At 38.4% G+C, this 24,226-nt stretch overlaps 1 protein-coding gene across 2 annotated transcripts in view; it reads right to left on the bottom strand.

The window, feature by feature from the left end:
• The window catches only part of adcy8 (adenylate cyclase 8 (brain)), a 163,489-nt gene that overhangs the window by 16,272 nt on the left and 122,991 nt on the right, over positions 1 to 24,226 (bottom strand). For both annotated transcript variants that reach the window (XM_059343945.1, XM_059343944.1), the window contains 6 exons: positions 24,055 to 24,155; positions 18,775 to 18,976; positions 15,701 to 15,790; positions 13,867 to 14,039; positions 10,756 to 10,834; positions 4,219 to 4,377 (listed from right to left, as the gene is read on the bottom strand). In XM_059343945.1, the coding sequence (XP_059199928.1) occupies positions 4,219 to 4,377; positions 10,756 to 10,834; positions 13,867 to 14,039; positions 15,701 to 15,790; positions 18,775 to 18,976; positions 24,055 to 24,155 (804 nt within the window). The remainder of the gene's footprint in view (positions 1 to 4,218; positions 4,378 to 10,755; positions 10,835 to 13,866; positions 14,040 to 15,700; positions 15,791 to 18,774; positions 18,977 to 24,054; positions 24,156 to 24,226) is intronic.

Raw genomic sequence — 24,226 nt, 5'->3', positions numbered from 1 at the left:
TCATATTTCTGCCCTGATAGATGTGTCGGGTCAGCTGTACGGGGTGTTACAGTGAAGTGGAAACGTCTCGGAGTAACAACAGCTCAGCTGCAAAGCGACGAGCTGCACAAGATCACAGGATGGAAAAATCAATCGCAGCACTTACTGAGTTCTAAAGTGCCTCAGGAAGCCACGTCTGCACAGGACGAGTGCGTCAGGAGTCTCATGGCCGAGCGGTGCCATCGTCATGTGCAATGCCAAAGCGTGGGCAGGACTGATGTAAAGCTCACTGCCACCACACTCTACAGGAGTGGAAGTGTTTGTCTGGAGTGATGAATCATGCTTCACTCTCTGGCAGTCTGTGCTGTGGTGGGGGTTACCTGCCTGCTGGCTCACTGCCAACTGGAGCTGTGTGGAAACACTTCCACTTCAAGGAAATCTTAAAGTTCCAGCATTTAATTATATTTTAGATGGCGGTGTTCTTCTGACTCTGGGGTGACAGTTTGCGTTCTTCTCTCTCATGAGGGACTCTCACAGTAACTTATGTTGCTGCATGATTAATTGTATTGCGATTAATTATATAATCGTATTTTTAACCTTCTGATCTCCAACTAGCTGTTTCAGGGATTTTTTGTTGTTGCTCTTTTTACATTTTCCTCACTGTGGCCTTGTATTTCACTGCAATATGAAATCTATATAAATGTATAAGTCCTGCAGCTCTATGGAATCAGCACAAACAGAAGTGGAAATAACTCGAACATGACTTTGTGCAGAATAACAGTTGAAATGAATGACAGAAACTGGTCCACGCCCTAATCTCCTCTAGGCTTGATTACTGTAACAGCCTGCCCATCGGTGTACCCAACAAACACCTTCAGAAACTTCAATTCATTCACAACTGTGCTGCCTGAACTCTGATGAAAACTCTCAAATACGACCACATCACCCCCATTCTTCAGAACCTATACTAGCTTCACATAACCTCAAGAATTCAACACAAGACCGCCCTCATCACCCACCTTTGCATCTACAGCAATGCCCCACAATACCTCAAAGACCTCCTCACCCCTCACCCATCCACCCGTAACCTCCGCTCCCAAAGTATAAACCTCCTCCATCAGCCCCGCACACGACTCCTCACCATGGGAGACGGAGCCTTCTGCTCCGCTGCCCCCCACATCTGGAACTCCTCCCTGAACATCTACCATAACCCCAGTCTGTGGACACTTTTAAAAAAGGGCTTCAAACTTTTTTGTTCAGGCAGGCATCTTTAGGTTGTCCTTAGATGTTTTTATAATTGTCTCTGCACCTTAATCTCCCCCTTTAGCTGTTTTCTTTAATCTACTTTATTACTAGGGCCGGGACTCAATAAAAAAAAAAAATCTAATTAATTAGAGGCTTTGTAATTAATTAATCGAAATGAATCGCATTTTAATCACATATAAATATTTGACCTGAGAACAGTGAGAAGTAATTTTTTTCACATGGATTTTTAGTATACCATAGAGTAATGACTGAATACATAAGCTTAAGCAACAAAAATATTGTTTATTTTTCTTCAAGTCCAACAGACCAGTGCAATTTTTGCCATGAAGTGTAGCAATAGCATATTTAGAAATATAGTACATTTCATAAATTCAGGTAGCCTTTAGGTAGGTAGACCTTCTGTAAACTATAATACTTTGGTTTTTTAAGTAAAACACAATCCACGCTAGCTACCACACTAGCCGCTAGCTGCCATGTGTTTTGCATTGAGGTGATACTTGAGGCTGGATGTGCTGCGGTGATATGTGAATTCCTTGTTGCATAGCAACACAACCATGCTCTTATCGACGCTTCCATCCGTTGGTTTTTTGTAACAAAATGTCCCATCATCCACGGGGCCAACCAAAGCGTCTCATCAGCTTCTTCCTTCATGTTCACTGTAGTTTGTTGTTGTCTGAACTCATGAACGCTAGTAGCTCCAGTAAAATCGGTCCGCCTGAAACTCATCCAGTGAGAAGCGTTCCGCGGTGCAAAAATAAGTGAGATTAAAATGTGTCATTTTTGGGTAATTAATTCATCTTAATTAACTCGTTAAAGTCCCGGCCTTATTTATTACCTGTGTCATTTTTATCTACTGCTGATTTTAACGTGTCTTACTTTTCTCTTAGTCTTCTGTTTATTTTGTTTCTGGTTTCTGTAGCGCTTTGAGATTACTTTATGAAAATTGCTTTACAAATAAAATGTATTATTATTATTATTATTATTATTATTAGAAATCATACAATAGAAAAATTGCAAGTTGAATTTGTCTGATAAATTCTTTTTTTAAATTAGAATAAAATGGAATTATGCCCACAAGTGTCTCCACATATCGTATGTATAGAAGTATTGTCATGTTTCCAGCCTCTCCTGTCCTCCCCTCTCTGCTCTGTGTAAACAGATTTTCAGTGAGTATTTGTCACCTGACCGTTCTATTGTCATTATCAGTGGTATAAATTGGTCTGAAAATAACAATAATATTGTTTATTGCAATAATTTCAGGGACATCGTCTGATGTCTAACTAAAATATTGATCATTATTTGTTGTTTGATGTGTGCGTTCCCATTTCAGACGTTCAACGAGGTCAGAACAGCTCTAATCAAACTGAATTAAAAGTAAAAAAGCAAAAGGTCTGCAGGTGGACAGAGCGACTGTGCAGCGGTGGAGCAGCTGACTCTCTCCTGCTGCTGGGAGACAAATCAATGTGTTCTTCTCAGCTGCAGACTGACAATGTGTTATTAAAATCAAATCAAACGCATACAACCAAAGACAGCTCACCGATCCCAAACAGCTGTTTGAAAAGCAATTACAGAGTCTTTTCTGGTCTTCATATCAGTGAGAGAGGAGCTCCTGCACCTGTGTTGGATTTTATTATTTTCCTCGTTCTGGCCATCATTTCATTTATCATTTATTCATTATCATCAGTTTATTTATTCAATTTTACTCAAAAAGTTGAGAGCTGAGATCAACATTTCTAAAGAGAAGTCCGGTTGAAAACAAACTTTCTGTGAGCACAATTCTTCTTAAAGAGGAACTTTTACCAACATTTCTGTTCATGTTAATGATCTAAACCTCTTCAAACTGTTGATTTGCAATAAACATTTGTGAGTACAGTTTTATCACAACTGATGCAAAATTCTCATACATACTCATTTGTGGAAATAAATGTATTTTCACCCGGTAATGCTGTTGGAAAAATCCCTGCTGCTGTGTTCAGGTGTCAGTTGAAATGTGAGATTACAAGCTGAGGTGTCGTTAAAAAAAACCCCAATGACATCAGGGTGGTTTTTTGGTGATTAAGACATTTTTCTCAATTCCGTGAGTCTCAGAATTCCCACAAGCACTTAACCCCCTGAACCTCATCATCCTCATCATCATTTATCATAGAAATAAACTGTAAAACCAAGCATTATCGTCAGAATTTAAACTTTCCAAAAAACATTGAACGGATCATTGGTTACGAAAGTTTCTGTTAGGAAAAAAGGGACCAAAACAAAGCTTAAAATGTTGATACTTCTGTCAGAATCACTTAAAACGTGTCCAAAAATAGTCTTAGGACTAATCAGATCCTGTTAACAACATTAAATTCTGCTCCTCAGAGACACTGTGAACCCAGGATTGATTCTGCTGAGACGAATGGTCAAGTGACAAATATTCATTGAAAATCTGTTTACACAGAGCAGAGAGGAGAGGACAGGAGAGGCTGGAAACTTGACAATACTTCAATATTTACAATATGTGGAATTGCAAAAGTGAATAATTAGAAGTAAAATTTCATTTTATTGCAATTAAAAAAATATATTTATCAGAGAAATTCAACTCTTTTTATGATTTCTCTCATTCTAACTGTGTTATTCTGCCCAAAGACATTCTTCTTCTAGCCCTGATTGTGCTGATTCCATAGAGTTGCAGGACTTTCTTCTTTCAGAAATTTCTATAGATTTTATATATTGCAGTGAAATACTAGGACACCATGAGTAAAATGTAAAAAGAGCAAAAAACTCCCCTGAAACGGCTCGTTGCGGTTCAGAGTGTTGGAGATTTTAAGGACTCTGCTCGCTGCTGTATTTCTATGTGACATTACAATCGACTGGCAAACAAACAAACAAACAATTTAAAATTAGGAAAATTAAATATTGATTGTGACCGATGTATGTGTCTTCATGACCGTCACTGTGAGGAAGAATTAGAGAGTAAAAAGGTTTTGTGCAGACCTCGTTGTCCCGGTCCTTCTCCAGGAAGTGTCGCGCCACGTGGCTGGGCAGGATGTTCCTCAGCATGTTCTCGTTGTGTTCTCGCAGCTCCTTCATCTCATTGATCTCCTCTTTGGCCTGGACGCGCCACAGGAAGTCCAGCCGCGCCGTGTACTCCAGCTAAAGACAAGAAGAGGCACAAAAAAAGTTAACTGCTAACCACATGATCACCTCCTCAGTCTCCGCTCTCATCCAGTCTTTCTTCAAGTAAACACTATTTTTCAAAGGAGCTGATAGCAAATCATCTTCCATCGACTCTTTTCAACATACATTGTTTATTCTTTGTGGTACTCAGAGATGCAAGTACTCTAATTTCATTGTGTTTTCCTATTGTGTCATGTGTTGTCCAGTTTTGAGGTTGTTTGAGCCCTGAAAGAGTCACATAAAAGTGGATTCAACCCTTTGATGCACAACATATTGACACCCCTTCTAGTGCACAACATGACCTGCGTTCATTTCCCATGTTATGTAAGGCTGCTGTGTGTTTCTGTGCTCTATCTTTTGGTATCAACTTATTTTATGATTGACTATTCCAAGCATTCTTTTAAATATCTTGTTTTTGATAACAACAGATCATTATTTCAATTTTGCCTCTCATACTTTATGAAGAAAAAAAGTTTTTGTATTAAAGCTAACTACTTGGCTAAGTAGCTTGCTAAGCTAACTACATAGACAATAAGTCAGCTAAGTAGTTAGCTTAGCAAGCAACTTAGCTAACTACTTAGCCAAGAAGTTAGCTAAGTAGTTAGCTTAGCAAGCAACTTATTTTGTTTCTGGTTCCTGTAGCACTTTGAGATTACTTTATGAAAATTGCTTTACAAATAAAAATGTATTATTATTATTATTATTGTTATTATTATTATTAGAAATCATACAAAAGAAAAATTGCAAGTTGAATTTGTCTGATAAATTATTTTTTTTAAATTGGAATACAATGGAATTATGCCCACAAGTGTCTCCACATATGGTATGTATAGAAGTATTGTCACCTGACCGTTCTATTGTCATTATCAGTCATTATAAATTGGTCTGAAAGTAACAATAATATTGTTTATGGCAATAATTTCAGGGACATCGTCTGATGTCTAACTAAAATATTGATCATTATTGTTGTTTGATGTGTGCGTTCCCATTTCAGACGTTCAACAAGGTCAGAACAGCTCTAATCAAACTGAATTAAAAGTAAAAAAGCAAAAGGTCTGCAGGTGGACAGAGCGACTGTGCAGCGGTGGAGCAGTTGACTCTCTCCTGCTGCTGGGAGACAAATCAATGTGTAACTACATAGACAATAAGTCAGCTAAGTAGTTAGCTTAGCAAGCAACTTAGCTAACTACTTAGCCAAGAAGTTAGCTAAGTAGTTAGCTTAGCAAGCAATTTAGCTAACTACTTAGCCAATAAGTTAGCTAAGTAGTTAGCTTAGCAAGCTACTTAGCTAAAGCAATGGATATGGGTCATTTTTGACCTATGTTGTGCATTAGAAGAGTAAACAAAAAGTAGAAACAAAAAGGGATTTTGTAGACACAAAAAGGGATTTTATTAAAAAAAATGAATAAATGAAAACATAAAATTAGGATGTTTGATGATCCAAAAAAAACTAATTGAGGAAAACCTGCAATACTGAATGATGAAAATTATTTATTTGCAAAGACATATAAAATAAAAACTCTTTCGGGTCACTTTAGACCCATGCTGTGCATCAAAGGGTTAATGGCAATCTAACTGTTTAATAGCTCATAAATAATATAAGGATGATAATAAGATAGCCGTTTTCAGAATTTTAACTTTAATTTATGCTGCTTTAGTTTGAAATATGTTATTCTCTAGAGAAATACTTAAATATTTGTTTTGAGAAGAAGATATCATTACAGCTTGGTTTTAAATCTTAAATCTGCTGACATTTCAGTCTGCTGGAGTTCAATATACATGCTTCACACAGAGACTCACCCTGACCCAGCTCACTCTGCCTGATACAGTGAAGAGAGATTATCCTTAACAAAGACAAATAATGAGGTCAACTCAGTAATATTTCCCATTTTCAGAGCTACTTCTCAAGCCTCACATGATCTGAAAATCCCCTTTTATCTCTCCTTTTACTTCACAGGAGTTCAGACTTTAATAAGTTCTTAGAAATGTGAGCAAACATCAGAGAAAAGTATGTTGTTTACATCTTACAGATGATGGAGCGGCTGAGCAGCAGCTCTGGAATGAACGGCTAAATTTAAAAATCCGTTAAAGGTCGGATCAATTATGGAAGAGAAGAGAAGCGCGATCAATCTGAAGTGCAGCTAAAGGACTCTAATATGCAACACAAATTGCTTTTCTGAACGCACAATTAATACTAAGTCATTTGAATACATTAGAGCCAAACAAAAGTCGGTACCATTTAGTTTGGACTTGCAGGAGAGAGAGGGGAGGAAAAATCTGAGATATTGAAAATTAATTTTGGGGGCAGGCAGATAAGCCTGTGAGGATTTAAGCGTCTCTCTCCGGCGATTGGTGGCCGAAACAGTTTTGTGATTAATCTTGGTATCAATTAGTCCTTTTAATCATATGAGTGAGTACAGAACTTCAATCTAATTTTCTGTCTTTCTCATTACAATACAGAGCCTGCAGGCTGATAATGAGATGGTAGATGGTAGTGAAACCGCGGCTCACTCTGCCATTAACCCATATGACCTTTGATTCAAACACAGCTTCGACTGACCCTCGGAGAAATAACACTAATAAACATTTTACTCAGCATTAGAGCTGCGGTGTAATGAGGTTCACTGCAGAATAATGTTCGGCTGTATGTGTTAAAATATATGACGATATTAAACTCAGGCAAAAACTAGCTCATGGCTTATTTTGTGCATTTTGTATTAAATGTGGATTTTACACATTATGAAAAATATGTGATGTAATCCTTCACCTGATGTGAACAGGTGAAGTTACCATCGCAATAAAGTCAATAAAGTGCCTCACTCAATACATTATTTTGTATTACTACATAAATGCACAATAATGCAGCTGAATAAAAGATCTATAAAATTGCACTTTAATCATCTTTTGAGTGTTTGGTCACAGATCCCAGTCTCACATCAGGAACGTTCAGCTTCAACATCATGTAAAAATGTTGTTTTGAAGGTTACTGTGTACACATCACACACACAACAATCACTTTAACAAGCGCTGAATGAAAAGCTTCAATGAGATGATTGTAATGAAAAAGGCTGAACAGCAGAATAAAGAGTCTTTGGGCTCTAACAGGCTCGTCTTCACAGCACAATGTCTCCTCTGAAAGAAGCACTAATGAGTGTTTTAACACTGTCCAACACACGCTGCTGCAGAGAGTCTTCAAAAGGATTCAAAAGCCTTTTTCTTGTTACCTGAATCCCAAATGATGAAGCTGCGTCATCATTCCAGTGTTTAGTTTTACCACTGCTTTACTGCAGGACGTGTTTCTGGTGGTTTAAATATACTGCACTCTGAAAACATGAGATCTGTGTTTACGCAGTGTCTGAGTGAGTTACAGGAGGCTGAAGCTCACTATAAAATGATGAGGAGTGGCTGTTTGTAAAGGACCAAGTGACTGCCGTAAATAACAAATCATTTATTTAAAAAAAGGGAATGAATAAACCGACATCAGTGTGACTTTGAACTATACTTTATTTTGATTTCACAAATTAAAATCCCAACAAGTATTATTTCTTGATATTCCTCTCTATATGCCATCTCTGCTCCATCATGATTCTATCACTTGTCCAAATTGTGTTTTTTCTGGCTCCAGGTGTTAATAAACCATGAAGAATTAATTAATTAATTATCCTTAACCCCTAATCTATACTTGGGTACATGCTCTCATTCACTCCTATGGGACATTAAGAGTCAATAATTAAACCTAAGCTGCATGTTTTTGGACTGTTGGAGGAAGCTGGAGGAAAAATGTCAAAAGGTCAAAGTTTCGTGTTTTTAGTTGAAATTGACTGTTTGACATCTATTCACATCTATATATGAATGTTTAGGAGACAGCATTGTGACACATCCTGCTGTTAGCTAACCTGAGGAATACAAACCAAGTGCTTTTCTCTCATACAGCACCAGTTTCACGCAAAGAAGATGTAAAATATATTCACATTGTGTTTAAAGCTGGCACATTAACGCTGCACCAAAAAGATTACACTTTGCACCCCAGACCTCCCTGCAAACACTAAACCGCCTCTCTTACATGCACTCGTTTCTTTTGTCCTGATGCATCTCACACAAACAGCTTTTCACGCTGCGGCTGCCATTGTCTCTGCTTTGGCAAACAAGTGCATGAATTGACCCGAGGAAATCAATATGACTTCAAATGCGGCTGCATTCTACTTTTAAAGGGCTACAAAGGACCTTCAATTACAGCCGTCTCCTCTCCATCTCTGACCGGCGCCGAGCCGCCGCACTGCATGATCAAAGGTTGCTATAGAGAGAGAATGAAAGCATGGAGCTGATAGCGGTTTCCATCAGGCTGCTGACTCTGACTGCAGCTTCTCTAATGTATCGGCTGTTTAAACAAAGTGGTTTGTTTCTGTTTTTGTTTGGATCAGAATGCTCAGGTCAGACGTTATACAGCAACAACACCTGACAGGACGCTTTTATTAGAAGTATAACACTTTATCTGAGCTCCTTCACAATGTCTTTGGCTTGTGAGCCTTTAATACACGTCTATCTGAAGCCCTGAAACACAGCACACATATTTTTACAAGCAGTGTGGAGGTGATCTGTTGTTGAACCCTCTAGAGTCCATGAAAGCACCGGCACATTACTTCTTCATGACGTGAAGACATAAAAATGAAGCAACATTGAGTCTTCATAAGCTTCCCTCAAAAGTTCTGGCTTGAAACTCCATACCAGATTTTTTTTGGATTATATTCGGCCAAGTAAAACTGGAGATAATGTCAAATATATGTAGTATAAAAATATAGAACTAGAGATTATCCTCATTTTACCTGTTATATGTAATATTTGCAACACGTATTCATATTTGCAACATTTAAATTTCTGTGTATTGAAATACAATTTGCAAGATCAGATTTTATGTTCTCCTTTGTTTCTTTTGGGTTCAACATTTTTATTTTAAGTAAGTCAAAGTTAAAAATGAATTATCAGGACATATAGGTGAGGTAACGCTGAAAAAACTGATACCAACATGGCATGGTATTGGCTAGGTTTTTAACAGATTTTTTAAAGGACATAATAGCCCAAGATTCAGAGGGTTAAGTACTCTTCCACCCCGATGGATGGCTTCTGTGCACAGGAGGGTCCCCGTTCAGGTAGTGTTAAAGAAGTAGAGATAGTGGATCCCCAAACAGAGTTCACAGAGTGAAAAGACAAATGTTCTAGACTCTAGAGCATATTTAGATGATATAATGGAACTGAGTGGAATTCCTGAAGAGCGAGAAATGAAATAAAAGCAGGCCTTGAGTCTCATATTTCTTTGGATAACCCCAAATAAAAATGTCGACTGGATTAATTATATCTACTATAAACCAGTAATGATTTATTAATTACACAAATGAGGCACTGAAGACATTAGGAGAGCAGCTACAGGAGAAACAGGCAAGTTTGAGAAGGGCGGGGTAACCTAACCTGATAACATTCTGCAGGGCCATGGCCAGGCTCCAGATGCTGAAACAGGATCTTTGTGGGATTGGCTAGAACAGGCACTAGGCAAGTGGGGAGCTAGTTTGGTGAAGATTGGATTGTTTTAATAGTGATCTCTTCGTAAGTGTGTTGCATCATACCCTTACTCTGGAAGTGTATTTCCTCTGTCTTATTTCTTTATTTATCTGACAACCTCTCAGATTTATTGTAAAACCCCTGAGAGAGATTCAGTAGCTGTCTTTCCATTTAAGTCAAAGCGAATTTTGAAATGTTGCATTAAAGGAAATGTGAATTAGTGAGTTTCCATCAGCTGGTTCAGAGTAATCCATCAGTAAACAGGAGAAGAAGAGAGAGGATGACAACAAAAAGTGAGAAAATGGAGAGAAGTCTTTAGGAATTAGATTCAACTGGACAACTTCTAATTGTTCCTTCTTGTCAGAGGAAACAGCTGATCAGTCATGTGAGTTAAATGTTCACTGCTTCAGAACTCATTCAGAAAAAGTTTCCATCGACTGTTTCATGCATGAACTATTTTTTAGAAAAGACAAAATCACCTCAAGCGAGCGTAAAAACTTTAATGCGCATTTTCTAAAGTTTTATCAAATTTTGATAAAACTTTAATGACACAGTATCTCCACTTCGATACTTTTCATTTGATTTATTCAGGCTTAATGTATCAGTTTCTGTGGCTTTTGCCACCAGACCCAATACAATTTTCTTAAGTTTGTTGTGCTCACAGAACAGAGTAAAAAACATTTTCAGCAGCAATATCTCTTTTGCTGCAGATGAGTCAAATGTCTGCAGGTCTGATACATATGAATTAAAAACAGGGAGATGAGGTTTGTGGTGAAAGCGTTGGAGCTGGTGTGATCTCACCTGCTGTCCGTGGTAAAACACAGCGAGAAGGAACATGGCCATCAGAAGCAGAGACGTCTCTTTGGTCCCCAGGAAGTTCCTGTTGCAACAAAAAGAGAGAAGATACGTTCATTTCAGTGTTGGTGGTGAGTTTAAGCCTACGGTGCTGGGGAGCAAAGTAAAACAGAATCCACTTTTTTTTAGATCCTTATGTTAGGAGAAAATATTCAGATTTAGAACATACTAACCATGCAGATAGACATTAACCCTATAAAGCCAAGTGTATCATATTAGATACAGTAATGTTTGAGACCTCTACATCATCAAAAACCTGATGTATACATGTGTTGAAGATAAACAAACTGAGCAACAAATTGCACAGAAATACCAGATGTAGCAAAAATGATATGCAGGTTCCACGAATGGATCAGTCATTGCTGCATTAAAAAACTTCATATCAGCAGATGTATGATGTTGTGTTATATGGAAAAAATATGTATTTTGCATGTTTGAGGAAAAAGGAAAAGTCAAAGTCTTAATAGGTTAAATATGTTAGGGTTTATATGTTTTTGTTAGTTCGAGAAAAACAAACTGTGAGCAACAAATTGCACAAAAGGACCTGATGTATCAAATATGATACAAATTAGAATTCATATATGCAATTTATTTATTTATTAAAATTCGTCAGCAGGTTAATAAGCACTCAGTTTTTACAAAAATTGAATTTTCTGGCAATTATTTCATGGTTCAGGCTTTATAGGGTTAAAAGGTTTAGGGTTTTGTTTTGCTTCAAGTACAACAAACACTGACTTCAACATGGAGCCTTTTGTTAATTGACACCAGTCACAAAATATTCCTGGTACAGAAGTGTGCTCATCCATGCTGCAAATGTGAAAAAAAGGTTGCTGCTTTTACTGTCATTTTTAAATTAAAATGAGCAGGTTTATATAAATTGATTCTCATCTTAATTTTATGTCTCCTCACGCTCCAAAATTAGTCATGATTGCTGCTGTGAGGAGGCGCTGATCTGTGAAGTAAACAAGGTGGAGGAAACACAAAATGAGCTGCTAATATTCAACAGAAATTGATTTTTATACCAAAACAAACAGAACTTCTGCTGCTGCATGTGTGGTAGAAGTTAAGTATTAATTTAATTAATTTTCACAAAAATAAATACATTTTTTTTACAAAATCTATCTTACTGCTATTTTATTTCTTATTAAAAACACCTCTGTTAAAACCATTACATCTGGTTTATGTTATCTCCTTTTACCCCTTGAAGAGCTGGTGGACGTAACAACCACGAACAACCACTAAGTGAAGCTGACTCCCATCACCTCCTCATAGACCTCATATGGAAACCAGTGCTTTTTCCTAACAGGTCTTTCACCATTACAGGCCTTAGATTAGATGCCTTCATACATTGTCACTGTAAAGGTCAATGTACTCTCACTGCGAACACATGCGAGATGAGTTTTCTCACATTTCTTAACACTTATTTCCAGAATAAAAAAGGTCAACGTGGCTCCCTGATGTGTTTCTGAAGAGCAAGAGGCGGGGAACAGACGGAGGAATGAGGAGACATCAATGTACCTGTCGTTACTTTAACACGCTCACTTTGTGAATCGAAATAAAAGGTTACTTTCACTAATTTGTCTATATTTGGCCATATGCATATACCATAAAACCATTAAAAACTGCAGCAAATGCTATTAAATCCAATTAGGATGCGACCAATATGGGATTTCTGTGGCCAATACCAATACTGATTTTAGAGGAGAAAAAAAATGTATAAATTAGCTTTTATATGTGGAATTTGCACCGATGTGACTATGTGAAGGTACCCAGAAGGCTAAAACTAATCCAATGATTGACTGTACGTGCTGAAACTGTCTGGTACTGAAGGTTTCACTCAACGAGTCCAACAGGCAGAGAGATGGAATGAAAGTGTAGTAGCCTATATTTTATGTTACAAGTGGTATATTTTATGTTACTTTTATTGTAAGTCTTCTGCTTTAGTAAAAGGCCCCAGTCTGACCTCTTGTTCAGAACAGAACTGTAATAGCCGGTTTAAACCAGAAATTTCACAATGTAGAATCTGGGATTTGTCAGACATTAGAGGCTGTGGAAGCAGAAATATAAACAGTATAGGTTGAATTCCTTTTAAGGTTAAAAAGTAGACTTAGCAATGTGCACGTTCCCGTAAAACATGCCCTATATGTGGGGTGTGGGATGGAACATTTGAATTAAATGATCTGACACAGACAGAAAAAGGCAGAGAGACCTTAGCCTTGATTAGAGAAGGTCACTTTTTTCAGAAGCCTTTGAGATTGGACAAAGTTCTCCTCCACTGTACCTAGGCAGTGTATTCTGATGTCTGATAATAAAGAAAACTAAAAGGAACTTTGACATTTTTTGGCTTCTGACAGGATTTGACAAAAGCCTAATCTACGCTACCGCTCACTGCTGTAACGCCGGTGATCTGGCTACGAGCCGGGGGACAACGGAGCTGCCTAGAGACCCGCAACAGCTCGTCTATTGACCATAAAATCAGTGGATGTGTGTAGCTGAATGACATGAGAGGGGAATAAGGCGTAAAAATAAATAATCTTGCAGAAAACGAGAACTGGAGAAGCAAAGCAGCAAGCAACACTCTCTCACAGACACACACACACACACACACCAACACTGCCGGTAGACTGTGAGCAGCCAGAACCAGAACATGCTGCAGAAAAACGTTGCAGAAGCAAAATTGAGCATTTTAGTCTCAAAGTAGAGATGCTAGAGGGCTAGCCTGGCGATGTAAACATCAATTTATGACGCTCTACATACGCCATCTGGTATAACTGATACAATTGGCTAAGAGCTACCTACAGACGCTTTTGATAGACATTCGTAGCGCCCAATAAACGGCTCCGGAGGATCGTAAACCACACCTCCTCTACGGAGAAATGAATGGCTGGTTTCCAGACTAATCTCATTTGTGATTCGTCTGCCATTAGCCAGGCTAGTAAAATGTAGCACTGAGAGTCTATAATTCTCTGAGCAGACCGAAGCTGAACTGAAGCTCCATTTATCAGTATTGTTTACACTCACATATGGATGTTAAACCTGTGATTTTAAAGCACTCACTCTGTGTTGTGGTGGACGGTGTCATAGCGGACGAACAGCGAGGTGTAGAAGGCTTCGGTCAGTAGCGAGTAGATGGCGATCATCAGCAGCAGAACTGCCAACTTCAGCACCGAGTTCAGCCGCAGGAACACAGCACACGTCACCATGGCCAGCACCCCCGTGAACACAAAATACTGGGAAAACACACACATTTACCATAAAGATCATTCTGTCCATGTCCTGTTGTGGATGAATTTGGTGATCCCTGCACTTTCTCTGTAGCGCCATCATCAGGTCAACAAATGAATTAGTCCAATACTTTGTGACCAAATATCTGCAGAGCTATTGACCCGCCAGCCTTATTAGCACTGTTAGCATCCTAGCCTAGCATAGTAAATGCTTATACCTTCTAAACATCAACAGGTTTGCATTGTCAAAAACCTACTCATGAAGTGCATGAAGTTATTGATTGGAAACAGAAGATTCTGAAAATTTCAGGCATCAATTAAAGAAAGAAAGCAGCTCAGCCTGCCAGCTTTTTACTGTTGCATTGCTGTAAACTTGGAGAACTAATAATAATATAATTAGTAATAATAATAATAATAATAATAATAATAATAGTTATCCAAGCCCATTAACTCCATGCCTCCAGTTTGCACAGCTGTTTCTGTTATAAAGTTGTAGTTCAATGCCAAAAATGAAATAACTGGATGAAATCAACAGGGATTTTTATTTTCCGAAGATACTGAGGATAATGTAGATTAGTGTCAACCATGAGAAGTAAAGTGACATTTACATATAACATTGGTGAATTGACCCTTTTAAAGGGTAGAAAACATTACAATGAACATTTGAAATTCCATAAAGGTTTGTGTCTCATCAAATATTCCAATCAGGATTTATCACAGCTAAAAAAAATAGTCATTAATTATTTTTAAGTATCTAAAATTGCTCTTACTTCAACACACACACACACACACACACACTAAGGTTATAATAGTTTTGGATTTTTCATTAGTTTTAGTTTTAATTTTGTTGTGATTTTTTGTTTTCAAATTCAGTTAGTTTTAATGACTTTTTAGAGATATTTTTAATTATAGATTATAAATTATAGATAGTTTTAATTAGTTTTTATTTTTTGGAAAATGCTTAGTTTTTGTTTAGTTTTCATTAGTTTTAGTTTCGTTGTAATGGGGTATTTGTTGGGTGCGAGATTAAAAAAAAGTCGCAATAAATGTTTCCTTTATTTCCTTTGTCTGATCCATCTCAGCCCCAATAAGTAAAAAAAACAGGTAGATTAAATAAATTTACCATCAACCAAAAAGGTTTACGTATGAAAAAAAGTTGACAAAGACGAAAACGAAGGACATTTTCACTATAATTTTAGTTAGTTTTGTAGCCAGTACAGTTTCAGTTAGTTATCGTTTTTTTTAAAACTCTCGTTTTTATTTTTATTTCAGTTAACGAAAATGTTTTTTCAGTTCTAGTTTTCGTTAACTATAATAACCTTGACACACACACATAAGCTCTGCAGACGGTCGTGAGGAAATAAGTTTGTGATATACACATGAAACGTTGTGACTGAGCTCAGGCTTGCAGCTATAAAAGTGTTACTCCCTTATTGAGTCCATCAATCAGCTGCATATTGTGTGAGCAAAATAACATAATGGATCCTTTCTCCGTGACGTTCTGATGGCTCCATCAGTCGCCGTTGTCTGAGGCGAGACCTCCCTCTGGGTGCAAGCAGATGTCGAGGATGTTTAATTCATCATTTTGCCGCTGTCGCAGAATTGGAAAAAAAACCCACAACAGATGGACCTGACTGCAAAATTCAGACACCTCATTTAGTCGCTACCTCTGGGTAGAAGCAGATGTCTGGGATGGAGGCCGACTCGTTGTACGTCTGGTTCCTGAAGGTGCTGGACTTGTCGAAGTCACACCACAGCTGCAAGAGACCAACAGGGAGAATATTGTTGTTGTACAGTGTGAAATCAGTGCAGGATTAGTGGAAAATAACTTTAATACAAAACTCTTCATGCATTGCTTCATCAAGCCTTTAATCTTTCAAGGTGTTAAAAATCCACAGCTAATTATGAGTGAACAGGATGAGATATTCATATTAATTAACAGCTGAGCTGTTACTGAAGTTTGCCCCGAGTCTAAAGAGAACTGGGAGCTCCTCTGTCGCACAGAAAGTGATATAGAAAGAATAAGGAGAAAATAAAAGGAGACAAACTTGTGGCTCAAAGTGGAGTTAGCTCAAAGATTGAAAGTGCTTCACACAGAAGAAAGGCCAATGATGTTGGATTTTCTGTCTTTTTGTAACTAAAAAGTTATATTTTAAGGAGAACATTGTTTACTAACAATACATTTCTGCAGGAGGGAGCTACTTTTCAGTACATGGGGACATAAAATGATCTATTGCTTTTACTCGGTTTCTTTTATGAGAGCAGATCTGCAAAGTTACAAAATGTTTAGACCCCAAACTGTATATAAAGATGGACGACACTATTGAGGCCAAAACATCTGGATCGCCCCCTGGTGGCTGGCTGCAGTACAGGTTATAAATCCAGAAGTCAAAGTAATATTTCCCAAAGAGCCATGATGGCTGCTGTAACCCTTGGGCCCCAAATGACGTCACCAGAACAAGATGGCAGCGCCTGTGTCTTGGATATTAAGGCTTTAGTGTTGTACAGTGGGACAAAGTGGACTTGTCGACCATCTTTATACAGTGTGTGTCGACCCGATGTATCTGCAACATGTACATCTGGGCAGCTGTGGCTCAGTCGGTAGAGTGGTTGCCTACTGATCAGATGGTCAGTGGTTAGATCCCTGACCATGCCAGCCTACATATCGAAGTGTCCTTTTTATGGTTTAGGTCGTTCTTATCACGTTTGTTCAGGTGCTAATTTTTCTGATCAGGTTGGTTTTAATTAGTCATTTGATTTTAAAACGGGGCTGTGATGTCCTGAATGACGGCTGTAACTGACTCATGAACTTGATACCGCAGCTCCACTCTTGTCGCTACTATGCAGACCAGGGCGGGTAGAAGGAGAAGACACAGGGTCAGAAGATGTCATATTCTTGGGGTACAGGACATTCACAGTTTAGCCGGAGCTGTGATGTCAGAGAGTTACAGCAGACGGCACCAGACATAAAAGTGGGTGAGCTCAGCCTGACAGAACCAAGGTGCTCAATGACTCAACGCCATCTGTTGAACCTTTCAGCAGGTGCAGGCCAGATTTTACTGCACATGTGTTGTTTATCATTTGATCATGTGTCATGTGTAGACTCTCGCTCTAAATGATGTCACCAGAACAAGATGGCAGTGCCTGTATCCTGGATATTTAGGCTTCAGTGTTGTAAAGTGGGACAAAGTGGACTTGTCGACCATCTTTATACAGTGTGTGTAGACCCGATGTATCTGCAACATGTACACCTGGGCAGCTGCGGCCCTGTTGATAGAGCGGTTGCCCACTTATCGGATGGCCGGTGGTTTGACCCCTGTCCATGGCAGGCATCATGTTGAAGTATCCTTGAGAAAGATATTGAACCCTAAATTGCTCCCCATGCTGTGTTCATCGTGTGAGAATGAATTCCCAATGGTGGCAGGTGGCACCGTTTAGGGTAGCCTCTGCCACCAGTATGAATGTGTGTGTGAATCGGTGAATAAGCGCAATCTGTAAGGCGCTTTGAGTGGTCGCAACGTGACTAGAAAATCGCTATATAAGTGCAGGTCCATTTACTTGCAACATTTTGCATTTGTTTCCTATAATATCCACTTTGTGGCAACTAAATCTCGATTAACATCTTTGTAGTTTTGTAAGGTCAACTTAAATCACTTTGCAATTTGTGTTTTTCCAGTTTGACTTCATTTACACAAACAACCTCTCCAAGGTTCTGCTTGTGTTTTTGGGATTAATGGCCTTTTTTTCTCTTTCTCAGACTAACCAATCCTTTTTTTCACCAGTGGAGCCTTAGGGTTGTATAATACGCTCTGCTTTATGCTATCAGAGACCTCGCAACACCAAAAGCTAATTATCAGCTCATTTCATGTGCTTTAGTTAAGTAATGACTTGTGCCTTCAGAGGCCGCCCTGCAGAAGAGCATCGCTGGTATCATCAGGTAAAATGGGGCCGATGAGGTCGACTTTAAGACAATAAAAAAAGGTTCTTAAAAGTAATGAATCTCATAGTTATAAAAGAGCCTGTCACTTAATGCTGCATAGCTCATTATCCTCATTGTTTTTTAAATTGAAACATGATGTAATTTAATGGATAAAAACACATCTCTTTTATTAAGTCACTCCAGTTTTACTTCCAAGGTCTGCTTTGGTTTTATGTTATCCCCTTTAGGGATTGGTTATAGTATAATGTTGGTTTTTATGTCTTAGAGACAAAGATGCATTCAGTTTTCATGCTATTAAAATGACTGGTAAAATTTTAATCCTATGAACCCAAACAAAACATTTTTCCTTTAAGTAATCGACAAACAAACACTATTTATTGTTGAAAGAAACTGTGAAAACAGGCATTATCATCAAAAAATGAACTTCCCGACTGTCCTTTGAACAGATCATAGGCTTGGAAAGTTTCCATTAGAAAAAAACCCAAAACAAAGGTTAAAATAGTGATATTTCTGTCAGAATCACTTTATTCTACGTGTCATTTAAAATAATACTCAACAAAGCACTATTCCCTCTTGCTGAGATTGCATTTATAAAAACTAGAGTAACCAGCTGTTTTAGGAAATTACTAAGCATTTAAAAAAGGAAATGAAGTGAGCTCCATGCAGGATCCTGTCTTTTGTCTTGAAGTCTTTTGAGGACACTTTCTGTGTGCAAAATGAGAATCTGAGGGGCCACATGGACACCAGAAACAGAACATCCTCACAGAACAAACAAACAATATATGTGTAAGCTGAACTCACTATATTGATCATGGCTGCCAGGAAGTTGATGAGGATCGAAACGAAGATGATGACGTTTCTGGCCGCGTATGTTTCGTTGATCCAGCAGCAGGCTTTGCGCAGTACCAGAGGCAGACACTTGTAGTCCTCCGCTGTGGTAACTAAGACCAGACAGGAATGCAGGACGATGAGGACTGAGAACTGGATCACCATGGTTACCATCCTGCAGAAACATAATAAACGGCAAAATAACAGTAAAACCGTCAGCTGAGGGCGGGACAGTGAACTGCACTGTCATCATATTAGGACCTAAGCACTTAAACATGGTTTCATATGGATCAAAAACCCACAATTAAAGTGCTCTACCTTTAAAGTTTCACAAAATATTACATTCTTCCATATATAGATTTACTTCAGCCAGATGATGTTTTTTTTTCTCACAGTTTCTGTGTTTCTGAAACATTAAAATATATTTCCAGGGTTTTCTTTCCATATTCAAAGATATCTATTACAATAAAATTTACACACCTTGTTATTCTGCAAAAAATAAAATAATTATACTTGGAACAACATCTACAAAAACCTCCTCTGTTGAACTCTTGCTAAAAATGTGCACTTCACCTGTGACATTACACTGTAAAAAAAACTGTTGGTTTTAAGAAAAAAACTGCAGCTGTGGTTGCCAGAACTTTACCGTAATAAAAACGGTGCAACTTTTTGTAATATTACGGTAAAATGATATTAGCATTGTTGATTTCACGTTTAAGATTGCCATTTTATTACATTTTCTACCGTAGGGAATAAAACGTTTTTCCATCTAAAAAACGCTGTTCTGCCATATAATTGACAAGAAAATACTTTATAAATTCTGCATAAACTAATGATTTTACCATTAAATGTTACAGTATATTTCTGTCGGAAACATGGTGTTTAGTACATTTAACAGTGAGAAAAAGTATTTTTACAAAAAATAAATGCAAAAATGATCGCTTGTATATATATTACAGCATATTATTTGCTACAAAGACGGTGCCAGAGTATTTTACAGGGGAGTAATGTATTTTAAATTAAAAAAAATCTGTAAAAAATACTGTTTTGGCTGATATATACATTTATGGTGTTTCATTGTTACTGAAACTGAATTAACCCATTTATCACTTTACGTCTTTTACTGTCATGGTTTAGCATTTTTTCACTGTAAAATCTACTGACATTATTTTTTACAGTGTATGACTCCAATTCTGAAGTATATTGGGACAAGAGGAATAAACACAGCACACACTTGGTCAGTGTGTGTTGCCAGCTAGATGCGGCTGATGTCTGAGTACAGTTAATATTTAGGGCACAAACACTGCCTGCCAAACACTCTGTGGCTTAGACTTGTCAGCCCAGTCTGTGAGATAAGATAAAACTTAATTAAACCAGAAGGAAATTCTTGTGCCAAGTTGCACCAAAAATTCAATAAATACAAGAATAACGCAACCCCAGATAATCAGGTAAGTAAGGAGAGGACGAGGAGTGACTCTGGCCGGCTGCTGCTCAGGATGACGCACCAGGCTCTCCATTAGCTCCAGAAAAAACTCATGCACATCATCATTAGATGTTATGAGCAACAAATGTAATATTATAGGATGAACGTCCGTTAAGGAAGGGTGTGTCAATGTTTTTACTTGGAGTCGTTCTGCACTGCAAAAAAGGTGTGTCTAAAAACAAGATAAAAACAGTAAATCTGAGGGAAATGATCTTGCTGCATGGACAGATAATTTACCTTGACAAGATTTCTTAAATTAAGATTATTAAATCTAGAAATAAGCATGTTGAACACTTATCTAACACTTCTAAATCTAAGTTGTTGTTTTTTATCTTGGTAAGAAACAAATAATTTGCAGTGTGCATTACTGTGTCAGTAGTTCGTTGCAGTAGCAGTTGTAGTGTAAATTAACTACCTCTCTGAGTGAGAAAAATGGATTGAAGACCAAGTTGAAGTTCTTTTTAGTTTTCTTTATTATAACTCATGAAAGAATACACTGCCTATAGGTACATTGGAGGAGAACTGTGTCAAATTCAAGGCTGCTTAATGAAAGGTGTGCCCAATGTAGCCTAGCCTGGGTATACCCATACTGCCTTGCGCGCTCGAATTTAACTTCGAACCTCCAGGCGGTCTGGCAACCAGAGAGGTTTCTTAGCCCTGTTTTAGGGATCCAATCACAGAGCGGGGAGGGACGGCAAGACGATGACGCATACTACTCGGCACTTGGAAGCTTGTAGTTTTCTTACGGATCCTACATGGCTGCTGCAGACGCAAAACTCTCTTTAGCTGTAGATGGTGTTTTAAATAGTTTAGAGCGAAAGTTGAAAGGCGAAAGGTCTCTCGGCGGCTCCGCTGTCCCCCGGTTCGTAGCGAGATCACCGGCGGAGACCCACAGCAACTTGTTTGTTGCCCATAAAATCAGTGGATGTGTGTGGCTGAATGACATGAGGGGGAATAAAGCGTGAAAATAAATCTTGCAGAAAGCGAGAACTGGAGAAGCAAAGCAGCAAGCAACACTCTCTCACAGACACACACACAACAAACATCCATTTCTGTAGCTCTACTACGTCATCTGGTATAACTGATACGATTGGCTAAGAGCTACCTACAGACGCTTTTGATAGACATTCTAAGCGCCCAATAAACGGCTCTGGAGGATCGTAAACCACAACTCCTCTATGGAGAAATGATCGGTTGGTTTCCAGACCAAATCTCATTTGAGATTTGTTTGGTGTTAGCCAGGCTAAATGTAGCCCTTGTTCTCTCTGAAATTTCTCTATGTGTGAGGGTATTTTTAGTCTTCTGTTCTAGCCCATAAGCAACGCATGGGCGCGTCTTCCCGGCACAGATACATTACTAAATTTACTTTTTAACCTTACTGGGAATTTCCATCGGGCGCGATACAGCAGCAGCACGGCTCCACTGCGGTTTTGCTGCATCTTCTGCCCGGCGTCTATTTACACCGGGCGCGTTACAGCAGCATCACGTCAGCTTAGCGAGCCGGTCGTATACACGCGAGATCACGAGATCACGCGATAATCCTGACCATATGGGACACCGCAAGATCCCCTGATAAACTCTAAACTCTATTTATACAGTCTATGGATAAACTGTGTGTATAAAGCAAACAACAACAACAACAACCAACAGCTTACTTTGCTTCTCTGACGTGAAAGATGTGTTGATCTGACCATCTATCCTTATAAAAACAATATGTTATGTCATAAATGATTGTATGATGTTCCACTTCAACAATCAGTCTCTTGTCGTCCGTGTCGCCAATACTCTGAGACCCTTTGATTGATTGATTGATTGATTGCTGATCTGGTGCCTCGGTCATAAGTCGGACTTCCTGTCTGGTGCAATCTGCTCTGTTGAGATTTACGTGGTTTGGCATCGTCTCGCAGAGAATAGAAGTCCTACCTAATGCTCGCGTAGAGACGCTGCTGAGACGCTGCTGTAACGTTACGCAGCGCGCCCGGTGGAAATGCTCTCATTGATTAGAGTGTTACCTTTTTGCAACGGCGAACGCAGCGCTGACATGACGCTGCTGTAACGCGCCCGGTGGAAATCAGGCTTTATTTAAGTTGACATTCCAACCCTTTTTCTATCTGATAGATAGACTTGTTCTGTTCACATTCCAACATCTCCTCTGTCAGATAGGCACCTGTCCCCAGAGCTCCCAAATAGACTGGAGACTCTGTTCTTACCAAAGGATCAGGGTGTGGCCCCAAGGGTCAGGGAGAGGCCCCTCTTACATGTAACATGAATTATACCATTTGTGGCACAAAATATACTACACAGTTGTTTTAATCTCTAACCTTTCCTGAATTTTACTTCCTCTGGGGTTCATTTTGAAAGCCACAGTGCATGTAATGTTTGGAAGGTAATATCCTGGCCCTGATACATCCAGAATTGACACTAAAGACTTCCTTGTACATCTGTATCTGACGGCGAGAGGCAATCTGACAAGTTGGGAGTCAGAATGTATTCAATTTATAGAAACTGTAGCTTAGAAAAGCTAAAAAATAAATAAATATAGCCATTGTTTGATCAAGCAAAAATGATGACGTGCTACATTTGTTATTTGTCCTTTAACCTTCTAGAGTCGCCGATCAAGATAAAATCACTTCTTCATGACGTCTCCCTGTCAAAGCTTCAGCAGTGTGTTTCCTGCCGTCAGCTTCCCTCTAAAGTTCTGCCTTCAAACTCCATGCCAGTTTGTGTTTGATGATGATAGGCCAAGTAAAACTGGAGATAAGCTCAAATATATTTAGTATAAAAATATAGAACTAGATGTTCTCCTCATGTTACCTCTGAGATGTTTGATTTGAAAGCAACATTTAAAATACTTGGGTTGGGTTTTATTATTTATCATTTTGGTTGATGTCGATCCAGTGAGTCAAAGTGAAACAATAATGATCAGGTCATACACTGTAAAAAATGTCTGTGGATTTTACACTGAAAAACTGCTAAACCACGACAGTAAAAGACATTACTCCACTGTAAAAAAAAAATACTCTGGCACCGTGTTTGTCACAAAAATATACTGTAATATATATACAAGCCATCATTTTTGCAGTTATCTTTTGTAAAAAAAAAACTGTTAAATGTACTTAACATCACATCTATAACTAAAATATACTGTAATATTAATGGTAAAATCTTTAATTTATGCAGCATTTATAAAGTATTTTCTTGTCAATTATATGGCAGAACAGCGTTTTTTTTTTGATGGAATTTTTTTTATTCCCTACGGTAAAATATGGAATAAAATGGCAATCTTAAACGTGAAATCAACAGTGCCAATATCTTTTTACCGTAATATTACAAAAAGTTGCACAAAGTTGTAAAGTTCTGGCAACCACAGCTGCCGTTTTTGTACCGTAAAAACAACTGGGTTTTTTTTTACAGTGTAATGTCACAGGTGAAGTGCACATTTTTAGCAAGAGTTGAAACATTTTCAACAGAGGAGGTTCTACTGTATTTATTACGGTAAAGTTCTGACAACCACAGTTGTTGGTTTTTTACCATAAAAACAACAGGTTTTCTTTTTTTTACAGTGTATAGGGGATATTGTGCTGAGTAAAATGATACCAACATGACATGGTAAACATTTTTTAAGTTTATATACAGGCAGAATGAAAAGGAGTCAAACAGACAAAATAGCCCAAAACCATAAATAGTTAAAACTCTGTTCTCTCTGAGAAAACAGTTATTGGAACCGAGGCTGACCTGAGGACGTGGTGGAACACTTATCTGTCTTTTACCTGGCTGAGGGAAGCAGGCTTTGGATGGTGGTGATGAAGATGAGCACGATGAAGGCGCACACCAGGTTGGATTTGAACACCTCATCCCTCATCTGGGAGTACTGCAGCATGGAGAGGAGGAGAAGAAGAAGAAGAGAAAGAAGGAGGAGGAGGAAGAGGAGGTGAGGAGGAG

This window comes from Centropristis striata, chromosome 11, assembly GCF_030273125.1.
Source record: "Centropristis striata isolate RG_2023a ecotype Rhode Island chromosome 11, C.striata_1.0, whole genome shotgun sequence".
Lineage (NCBI taxonomy): Eukaryota > Metazoa > Chordata > Actinopteri > Perciformes > Serranidae > Centropristis > Centropristis striata.
Note: the sequence above shows the minus strand (reverse complement) of the source record. Positions and strands in the feature narration are given on the sequence as shown.